Raw genomic sequence first — 11,509 nt, 5'->3', positions numbered from 1 at the left:
ATGCACAGTTCAGTGACATCAATTATGCTCTTCCAGTTGTGCTGCTATTCTCACTTTAGATGAAGGTTTACAGAACAAAATAGTTTCTCATTAAACAAACAGTTAGTACACATGTTGCCCTATGACAATGGTTAACAACCTCACTACACATCAACACTGTCCTTACTCAACCTTGGGTTCCCCATCACCAGCCCTCCTGTCCCTTTCTGCCCTCCAGCCCCTGTCCCTGGACTGCTGTGCCTCATTAGTCCCGTTTTGTGTTATGGGGCTGTCCAATCCTCGGCCAAACAGTGAACTCGGAAGTGACTTCACCACTGAGCTAAAAGCGTGTCTGGGGGCCAAACTCTCGGGGCCCCCCCAATCTCCTTCAGGCCAGCAAATCTGGCTTTCTTTACTTTCTGCTCTTTTCCTGGAGATACTTTTATTTTTCTTTAAATGATAAGGTCTCTTTCTATGTCCTCCAACAGCTCTATAAAATACTTTTTAATAGTATTTTCCACATGGTGAAAACTGTCAAATAGTCTATGAAGTCTGTTGTTTTCTCCTGAAGATACCTTTTCTGGTGCCCTCTGTCCTTCTGATTTAATTCAGACTGTTTATTCTTTAGGCCTATTGCACAACTATCATCCTGGGACTTCCCTCTGCTGTCACCCTGAGAATTCTTTGCACCTATCACATGTGTCAGAATCCCGTTCCTGGATGGCATGTAGTAGTATTTTAAAGGAACAATCTATTCTTCAGTAGCTTCCTGAAAAGGATTTTGTTTAAGAGAGATTTTATTTTTTAGGACTTTGAGTAACTAATTTTTCTTTAGGCTACTCTCCCACTTGATTGATGAGGTAGCTGAATATATGAAGAATTCTTGGATGAAAATTTATTTTCCCTCAGAATTTTGAAGGTAATGCTCCATTGTCTTCTAGTTTTCAATGCTGCTATTAAGAAATCAAATGCTATTCTTAAACCAAACCCTTTGTATATGATCTTTCTGAAAGCTTTTAGCCTCATCTCTTTATTTCTGGTAAGCTGAAATTTCACAATTAATTGCCAAATATTTGGTGAGCCCTTTCAATTTGGGGACTTATGCTCATGTTCTGGGAAGGATCTTAATATGATTTCTTCAGTAATTCTCTTGCTTTGTTTCTCTGTTCCCTCTTCTGAAACTCCATCGTCTAGCCACTGGATCTCTTGGATTGAACCTCTAATTTTTGGAACTTTTCTCTATTGTTAACTTTGCTGTTGTCATTCTGTTTTCAGGGAGAGTTTCTCTATTTTACCTTCTAACCTTTATACCAAGTTTATTCCAGTTATGTCATTTTTAATTTTCTAACATTCCTTTTTCTTCTTGGACTGTTTTACTTTGTTTCCTAGTTGTAGCCTTGTTTTTTTTTCTACAGACAGCGATCACCATTTTCTTCTGCTGAGTTTCTGGATTCTTTCAAGTTCTATTCCTAGGTTGTTTGTTTTGGTCTCTAACCTTCACGTGGGAGGTTTCCTCCAATGTCTATCGATACGTGGCTGTTCGCTCCTATTTAAAAGTGAGATACTAGAAAGCTTCCTGGAAGTGTTCTATGGGATAGCAGGGCCTGCTGATCACTGAGTTTCAACGTACTGAGGTTTGTGAGGTTTGAGGGGTGGGAGTGTGAGGTCATCTCATTCAGTGCCATGGCTTTATGTTTACGTACTCTAATAACTCTAAAACTGTTATCTCTGAACTTTACTTCCAAACTCGAGACTTTTCAGTATCTCTATTTGGATATTTAAAAGGTACCTCAAACTTAAAAAGAAAAACCAGAACTATATATAGATTCCCCACTGCTCAACTCCCAAACCTGCTTTGTATACAATGTTCCCCGTTCTACTTTTACCCAGTTGAAGAGGGAAAAAATATAGGACCAGAGTCATTTCTTCTGACCTTTCTTGCACAAATACAGTTTGGTCTATCTACAACTCTGGTTCTAACTTCAAAAAATCTAGACTCCAACAACTTCTTACCACTTGCACTCTCCCAACTCTAGTCCAAGCTACTAAAAATGAAAATCTCTTGCTTACACAACTGCTCCCTGCTTCCATTCTTGCCCAACTCCAGTCCTTCTCTACATAGCAGCTCAAGGGATCTTTTTAAAATGTAAGACACACTGTATGAGTCCTGTTCAAATTACTCCAAAGTCTTTCTGTTGCACTCCCAATAAACTCTAAAACCCTTTAAAAAAAAAAAGGCATCCTCCAAGCCATCATTCTGAGGAGTTTAGCCTCAAATATTCCTTCCCCTTCACTTGCTAAAATTAATTGATCATCACAGTTCATCAATTTTACTTTAAAACATCTACATTTCTTTATTGCATTTCTTGTCCATTCCCATTGCTGCTTAGGTAGAGCGTCATTATTTCTCACCTGAATCACTAATATGGGTCTCCTTTATCCCTGATTCCAATCTTTTCTGCATTTTACATTCTCTATAGACAGAGTCAGCGTGTGAAACCTATGTTTGATCATATCACTTCAAAGGTTCTATCAGACGACTGGATAGAGTCCAATTTTGGGCATACAAAGTTTTTCACAATCTGGCTCTTGTCTCCTTCTGGCCTCATCTCCCACTTCCTAACAAATACCTACGTGCCAAAGTCACCAAATGTGTTATAGTTTCCTGGAAATATTACACGACCACTGCCTTATGCTGTGTGCAATTTTGAAATGTCTTTCCTTTTCATTTGTCTACCTGGTGAGCCCCTGCTCATCTTTCAAGACTCACATAAGTATTATTACCTCTGGAAGCTTTCACTGATTTTCCTACTCCATTTCTTTTAACAGGATCAGTGTATACCTTAATTATGGTATATACTACATATATGGCAATTATTTGTTTGTGGTCTATTACCTCATTAAAGTAGAGATTCGAAAGATGGGGTTCATGCATGGGCTTCAGGAGCAACCAGGGGGAGGAACTATCCATCAATTCCCTAAAATTGACTGTAAAACTTTATATGCAAAATCATAGTTGCTTTGTCCTTGGCGGGGAGGGCTTCATCTGAGCCTCCATGACCCAGAAAGGGTTATGAACCATTGCCTTAGATGGCAAGATTCTTGAGGTAAGGGAAAAAAATCTTGTTCATCATTAATCGCTATATGTCAAGCCTATTGTTCTGCGTAGTTAAAGCAACTGTACACACTTGCCTGTGTACACTACTAAGTATACACAAGCCAATATACAGAAGCAACTGACAAGCTATCTGTACATTTTTCAGGCAACTTCTCAGGCCCTCCACTAGCAACATCCTCGGTATCATCTGTGTTTCCTAAAAATACTACATTTTCTTAAAGAGAATCTAAAACTTTTTGAATTCTCAGCAATATATATTACTCAAATATATACTCCCCCAAGTGAGGTTTTACCTAGTCCCTTGGTCTAAGCTTAACAGTAACCATAGTATACTACCGTTGGTTTTACTTAAAATTTTATACCTTCCTTTCAATTATTTTTCATCTAGCCTATAAAATGTAATCCTGGTCAGCGAACAACCAATCTTTATAATAACCAACAGACAGCTAAGGATCTATCGGCTCTATCTCTGTAGAAAGACTGGTACATGAATTCTAGGTTCAGTCACTACATTAATCAATAATTGGCTTTTTCTAGTTTTGACTACCTTCTCTTCTTAAGGAGGGAAGGAAAGAGACACGACTTTAGTAACTGCTATAGGCTGGAGGAGCTCTGTTTACCAGCAGAATCAACAGAGACGTGACCCCTAGACATTATAGTAAGCCCAGTAGAACTACATAGCAATCATCTGAAAGGCAAATGTGCTATGTGCTGTCAGAGTAAGGAAGACTCCTTAAAGACATTGGGACAAGGGCAAATAACAGTTTTTGCAATGTTGTTTCATAAATAATTAAGGAAAATAAAAAGGAAAAAATGAGATGTACAGAACAAGCCACCTCAAATTAGGTTTCTTACCATTTTATAGAGATCTGAGACACTAATCTGATCCGAATCCACTACTTCAAAATCCTTTCGAGGCACCAGGTCCAGGCCCAAATGTCTAGTAAAGAGAAAGATCACACTCAGCACGAAATGTCCTCAGATTACTCATTTCTCTCTCTATATATACACACAATCCTGGGAGCCCATCCCTGCCATGATTTTCGGAACAGAGGTCCAGACACTGGTCCAGAAAGAACATACCTGTATCCAGCAACACCTAATTGTGTTTACCTTTGGGGAAATAGATAAGGCTAGAAATTTTAAGACTGACACCACACCAGCCATCAAGCAGTTTCACCTGTGATGGCAAAAAGGATCCCTTCAATACCATGTTTAAAACAGACTGCTTGAGTTCACTAAAGACGAGTTTTGTATAGGTCATTAATAAGAAGTCATGTTTATTTGTTTCTCCCCATCCTACAATTATGCAAAAGGCTCAGCCATGCAGTACTTTAACTAGTATGAGAAATTATTCAGCATCCAAGTTGATTTGTAATTAAAAGTCAAACAAATAAAAATCACCTCCTAAAGATATTAAGCCCACTGAGATGTGTATTTTAGTTGCGTTTTATCTCATTTTCAATTTAACTAATATTGGTGTTGGGTTATAACAAAGACCTGGCCACATATTACCAGCATCCCGAGAAACTCTAACACTACTACTCAAGAAAACAGCATTTAGAAGATCTGGTATAATTTGGGCAAGAAGGAAGAAGTGATGGCAATTAGTGATTGACTGGTAGTCAGTACGAGGCAATGGAAATAATTCTGGATACAGAACGCTTGGATTCAAATATGATACATAATCTGTATCCAATAAATGTTAGCTCCCTTCTCACTTGCTAGAACAACAGCTTTAAACCTGGAGTCCAGTGGACTGAAGGGGCTTGTGGACCCCTGAAACGGCTTACAACACTGTATGAGTTATATGTCCATGTGTTCACCTATGATTTTTTTCTGAGAATGCATACAACTCATCAGGGTTTCAGAGATGGTCTGTGACCATCCTATCCCAAAACAAGGGTTATCATCTACTGCATCTAGCAAAACTATTCCACAGACTACAGAAGGAAAACTATATATTCTTTTTTTCTTCAACTAGACTTAAAGCCAGGTATACATACAAAATGTAGACCTATTTATTTTATTTATAAGGTACAGTCTGTTTATAGGAAAAGATCTGAGGAGGTTAAACAAATTGCAAAAGATTTCTAAAATAAAAATGGAAAATCAAATTGTATGAAGAAAACATTAATTGCACAAGCTAATATGATTATCATAATTAAGAATTAAAATTTTGATGTGCAGTTTTTAGCAGGCAGAAGAAAGGAGAAACATTTTTCTATGAAATGTTAAAAACTCATGTTTTTCTATTAAGAGAGAGAATGAAAATTATCCGTTCGGTACTGAAAAAACTCTCACAATTTTGCATGATGAGAACTACCATACTTTATGGTTTAATGATAAAACAATGCCATCAAATTTGTCTAATTATTTGTCAATCCATTTAAACATATCAGACATTTGATTTTTCTACCACTGGGATGCCTTCTTATACCAAAGAAAGGCTGTTCCATCACCTCTTATTAGCTATTCTGAATTTCTCTGGAACAATTTCAGGCCTCTGGCTTCTAACACCTACGGCATGGAAAGGAAGTAGTGTCACTGGACAGCAAGAGAGATCTACAGCACATCTTTTCTACCCCTCTTCTCATAAAAAGCAATTTACATTATAAAGATAATTTTGTATATATGATTTCAAGTATTTAAGTACTTTCATATGCAATGGAAAGATCATAAAAGTGATATTAGTATTTGAATCACAGAAGTGAAATTATAGTTGATTTTTAAAAATATTTTCCACATTTTCTGTGGTCATGTTATTTAAGCTTTTTGAAATAAAAAAATGAAGAGACAAAAGTTCACACATACTCTTTAACTACTGAAGTTACGAAATATATATGAACTAGTCAATATTTTATAATTAGGAAGCAAAAGAGGATCTGAGCAAATAATCCAATCAAAATGGATGGTTTAGATAAAACAGTTTAAGAAAAAAATCCAAACGCCATCTGAGTTAGCAAGGTTCGGGTTGAGTGTATGTGTTCTGTGGCAGTGCACCACACACAGTACTGGCCTGCTTGGAGACTGACCTCTGTGCAAACTATATCCTAAGCACTACGGCACCATTAGCTTTTTTGTCCATTCAACCATTCACCCAGACACCTCCCCTAGAGATATTTTCTGAGGACCTATTACATACCAGACCAACAGTGCTGGATGCAGGGAATAAAGCAGTTTTGAGTCAAGCAGATGTCCTTATTCATTGTCCAATTATTCCCCTGAGAGCAGAGTGTTTTTCTTTCTCCTAGAAGTTGCTAGAACACTGTACCTTTCAGTTTAATTTCATTATCTTGGAAAATAAGACAATGATTAACTGATCTAGCAAAACTGAAGACTAATTTCCTTCTACTAAAATTGCCTTCAGTGGAGGAAGAGTAGCAGTTGTCAAAAGCTAAATTAGGAGACCGTTTTCATTGGGAAAAGGCACAAATGCTGCACATGTTTTCTACACTTTTTCTCTGAAATAGACATTCCTGGCTATTTCTTCTTATGGTTATTCTTAAGAACAGTAAAGTGCAGGGAATGGTCAACTTAGTCTCTTCTCTATCTTCACAGCAAAGGAAGGCAGTGTGGCAGAACAGTTAGGAACGTGCGTACTGATGTCAGATTGTCTGCTTTGTATCTTGGCTCTTCCACTAAGCCACAATGTCTTATCTACCATCTTCGGATAATAAACACATTTCCTTCACAGGCTGTTTTAAGATCGATCCATGAAAATACTCAGCACAGTGCCTAGAACTATAAACTGATGCTGCCATTAATAACAATTATTATTACTATGTGTTACATCATTAGCTAAAATATGGCTTCAAGCACAGGGATTGTGATCAAAGGAGTGTAGTATCTGAATAAAAGACTCTAAACAGATGGGCACGAGGAGGAGACATACATACATACTTCTACATACAGATGTACTGCAGAGCCAAGTTTTTAAAAATAGTTTTACTAATTGCTTAGGTGAGTAGTTTTCACAAAAATATTTAGTCTTCACTTACCCATCACTGATCACTCATTCATTCATGCTAATAATTCAATAAATATTTATTAGCACCTACTCTGTGCTAGGCTGATGCTGAGCCTGGGGACACAGCAGTGAATAACCGTTAGTCACTCTTCCTATATTTTTTCAGGTGCAGCTCTTTCACGGTTCTCAATCTCTATAAGAAATTCTTTTAATTTTACATTTCTCTTGTATTTTCTATATTATATTCTATTTTCTATTATATACTTTCCTTCTGGGGTTCCTCATCTGAAGCACAAAACACAGAAAAGAATTTGAAGTTAATTCATTATATACAATGGATGTTATAGGACTTTAGCACTTAGTCCACTACCAGAATAGGCTGAGAAAGGCTGGAAATATTAAGATTTCACATGGGCAGTGCTCCCTTTCTACTGCTTATAGTGTAGTCAGCATACAGGTAATAACTATCTAATGAAAGCATTAGACCATGCGTCTGTCAGTTTGTCATACTCTGGTGGCTTGTATGTTTCTGTAAAGCTAGAAGTTATGGCATCAATATTTCAAATACTAGCAGGGTCACTCATGGGAGACAGGTTTCAGCAGAGCTTCCAGACTAAGCCAGACTAGGAAGAAGGACCTGGTAATCTACTTCGGAAAAAACTGGCCAGTGAAAACCTTGTGAAGGAGCATAACATTGTCTGATATAGTGCTAGAAGATGAGCCTTCAGGATGGAAGGCACTCAAAACACAACTAGGGAAGAGCTACCTCCTCAAACTAGAGTCGACCTTAATGACGTGGATGAGTCAAGCTTTTGGGACCTCCATTTGCTGATGTGGTGCGACTCAAAATGAGAAGAAACAGTCATAAACATCCATCAATAATCGGAATGTGCAATGTACAAAGTATGATACTAAGAAAACTGCAAGTCCTCAAAAATGAAATGGAATGCATAAATATTGATATCCTAGGCATTAGTGAGCTGAAACAGACTGGTATTGGCCATTCTGAATCAGACAATCATATGTTCTACTATGCCAGGAATGACAAATTGAACAGGAATGGTGTCACATTCATTGTCAGAAAGAACATCTCAACATCCATCCTGAAGTACAATGCTGTCAGTGATATAATATCCATACACCTACAAGGAAGACTAGTTAATATGACTGTTATTCAAATTTACACACCAACCTCTAATGCCAAAGATGAGGAAACTAAAGATTTTTACTAACTTCTGCAGTCTGAAATTGATCACACATGCAATCAAGATGCAGTGATAATTACTGGCGATTGGAATGCATAAGCTGGAAACAAAGAAGAAGTATTTGTAGTTGGAAAATATGGCCTTGGTGATAGAAACAATGCCAAACATCGTATGACAGAATTTTGTAAGACTAATGACTTACTGCAAATAGCTTTTCTTAACATCATAAATGGCAACTATAAACGTGGACCTCGCTGGATGAAAAACACAGGACAAACTGACTATATCTGTGGAAAGATATGATGGAAAAGCTCAATATCATCAGTCAGAACAAGGCCACAGGCCGACTGCAGAACAGACTATCATTTGCTCATATGTGTGTTCAAGCTGAAGCTCAAGAAAATTAAAACAAGTCCACAGGAACCAAAATATGACTCTGAGTATATTCCACCTGAATTTGGAGACCATCTCAAGAACAGATGTGATGCACTGAACACTAATGACAGAGACCAGATGAGCTGTAGAATGACATCAAGGACATCATACAAGAAGAAAGTAAAAGGTCATTAAAAAGACAGGAAAGAAAGACCAAAATGGATGTCAGAAGAGACTCTGAAACTTGCTCTTGAATGTACAGTAGCTAAAGCGAGTGGAAGAACTGATGAAGTAAAAGAGCTGAACAGAAGATTTCAAAGAACAGCTCAAGAAGACAAAGTAAAATATTATAATGAAATGTGAAAAGACCTAGAGTTAGAAAATCAAAAGGGAAGAACATACTTGGCATTTCTCAAGATGAAAGAACTGAAGAAAAAATTTGAGCCTTGAGTTACAATTCTGAAGGATTCTATGGGCAAAATACCGAATGACACAGGAAGCATCAAAAGAAGATGGAAAGAATATACAGAGTCACCATACCAAAAAGAATTGGTTGACGTTCAATCATTTCAAGAGGTACTATATAATCAAGAACCGATGGTATTGAAGAAAGAAATTCAAGCTGCCTTTAAGTCACTGGTGAGAAACAAGGCTCCAGAAATTGACAGAATACCAATTAAGATGTTCCAACAAATGGATACGGTGCTGCAGGTGCTCACTCGTCTATACCACGAAATCTGGAAGACAGCTACCTGGCCAACTGACTGGAAGAGATCCATATTTGTGCCTATTTCAAAGAAATGTGATCCAAAAGAATATGGAAATCACTGAACAATATCATTACTATCACACACGAGTAAAATTTTGCTGAAGATCATTCAAAAACGGTTGCAGTAGTGCATTGACAGGGAACTGTCAGAAATTCAAGCCGATTCAGAAGAGGATGTGGAACAAGGGATATCATTGCTGATGTCAGACGGATCTTGGCTGAAAGCCGAGAACACCAGAAAGACGTTTACATGTGTTTTATTGACTACTGAAGGCATTCGACTGTGTGGATCATAAAAAATTATGGATAATGTTGCAAAGAATGGGAATTCCAGAACACTTAATTGTGCTCATGTGCAATCTGTACACAGAAAAAGAGGCAGTCGTTCAAACAGAACAAGGGGATGCTGCATGGTTTAAAATCAGGAAGAGTGTGCTTCAGGGTTGTGTCCTTTCACCACAGTTATTCAATCTGTATGCTGAGCAAATAATCCAAGAAGCTAGACTATATGAAGAAGAACGCAGCATCAGGATTGGAAGACTCATTAACAATCTTCAATATGCAGATGATACAACCTTGCTTGCTGAAAGTGAAGAGGGCTTGAAGCACTTACTGATGAAGATCAAAGACCACAGCCTTCAGTATGGATTACACCTCAACATAAAGAAAACAAAAATCCTCATAGCTGGACCAATGAGCAACATCATGATAAACAGAGAAAATACTGAAGTTGTCAAAGATTTCATTTAACTTGGATCCACAATCAGCAGTCAAGAAATCAAACGATGACTCCAGAAGACAAGCAAGATAACTGGGATCTTCTAAAAATTAAGCACTAATGCTTATCAAGACTTCACCAAAAGAGTAAAAAGAGAACCTACAGACTGGGAAAAAAATTTTGGCTATGACAAATGCGACAAAGCCCTAATCTCTAAAATCTGCTGGAAAATCCAACACCACTACAACAAAAAGACAAATAATCCAATTAAAAAATGGGCAAAGGAAATGAACAGACACTTCACCAAAGAAGACATTCAAGCGGCAGACAGACACATGAGGAAACGCTCGCTATCACTAGTCATTAGAAAAATGCAAATCAAAACCACAATGAGATACCATCTCACCCTCGCATTACTGGCATGAATCAAAAACACAGAAAATAACAAATGCTGGAGAGGCTGTGGGCAGACTGGAACTCTTACGCACTGCTGGTGGGAATGTAAAATGGTACAAACACTTTGGAAAATAATATGGCACTTCCTTAGAAAGCTAGAAAGAAATACCACATGATCCAGCAATCCCACTCCTGGGAATATATTCTAGAGAAATAAGAGCCATCACACCAAGAGACGTATGCACACCCATGTTCACTGCAGCATTGTTCACAACAGCAAAAAGATGGAAACAACCTAGATGCCCATCAACAGATGAATGGGTAAACCAACTATGGTACATACACACAATGAAGTATACACAACGATAAAGAACAATGATGAATCTGAGAAGCATCTCACAACACAGATGAATCTGGAGGACAATATGCTGAATGAAGTCAATCACAAAAGGTCAAATATTGTATGGGACCACTACTACAAAAACTCATGAAAAAGTTTACATACAAAAAGAAACAATCTTTGATGGTTACAAGGGAAGGAAGAGGTGGGGATGGAAAAACACTAAATAGACAATAGGTAAGTGGTAACTTTGGTGAAGGGTAAGACAGTACACAATACTGTGGAAGCCAGCACAACTTGTCCAAGGCCAACATCATGGAAGCTCCATAGACACATCCAAACTCCCTGATGGACCAAACTACTGGGCTGAGGGCTGTGGGGTCTATGGTCTCGGGGAACAACTAGCTCAATTGGCATAAAACAGTTTATAAAGAAAATGTTCTACATTCTACTTTGGTGAGTAGCCTCAGGGGTCTTAAAAGCTTGTGAGCAGCCATCCAAGATACTCCATGGTCTCACCCCATCAGAAGCAAGGGAGAATGAAGAAAACTAAAGACACAAGGGAAAGATTAGTCCAAAGGACTAATGGACCACAACTACCACAGCCTCCACCAGACCAAGTCCAGCACAACCAGATGG

General features: G+C 37.9%; 1 protein-coding gene across 1 annotated transcript in view; it reads right to left on the bottom strand.

The window, feature by feature from the left end:
- The window catches only part of DOCK3 (dedicator of cytokinesis 3), a 450,742-nt gene that overhangs the window by 203,984 nt on the left and 235,249 nt on the right, over nt 1–11,509 (bottom strand). The window contains exon 7 of the mRNA XM_004368733.1: nt 3,953–4,037. Coding sequence (XP_004368790.1) covers nt 3,953–4,037 — 85 coding nt within the window. The remainder of the gene's footprint in view (nt 1–3,952; nt 4,038–11,509) is intronic.

The sequence above is a fragment of the Trichechus manatus genome, unplaced genomic scaffold (assembly GCF_000243295.1).
Source record: "Trichechus manatus latirostris isolate Lorelei unplaced genomic scaffold, TriManLat1.0 scaffold00001, whole genome shotgun sequence".
Classification (NCBI taxonomy): Eukaryota; Metazoa; Chordata; class Mammalia; order Sirenia; family Trichechidae; genus Trichechus; species Trichechus manatus.
This window is presented reverse-complemented; position numbering and strand designations above follow the sequence as displayed.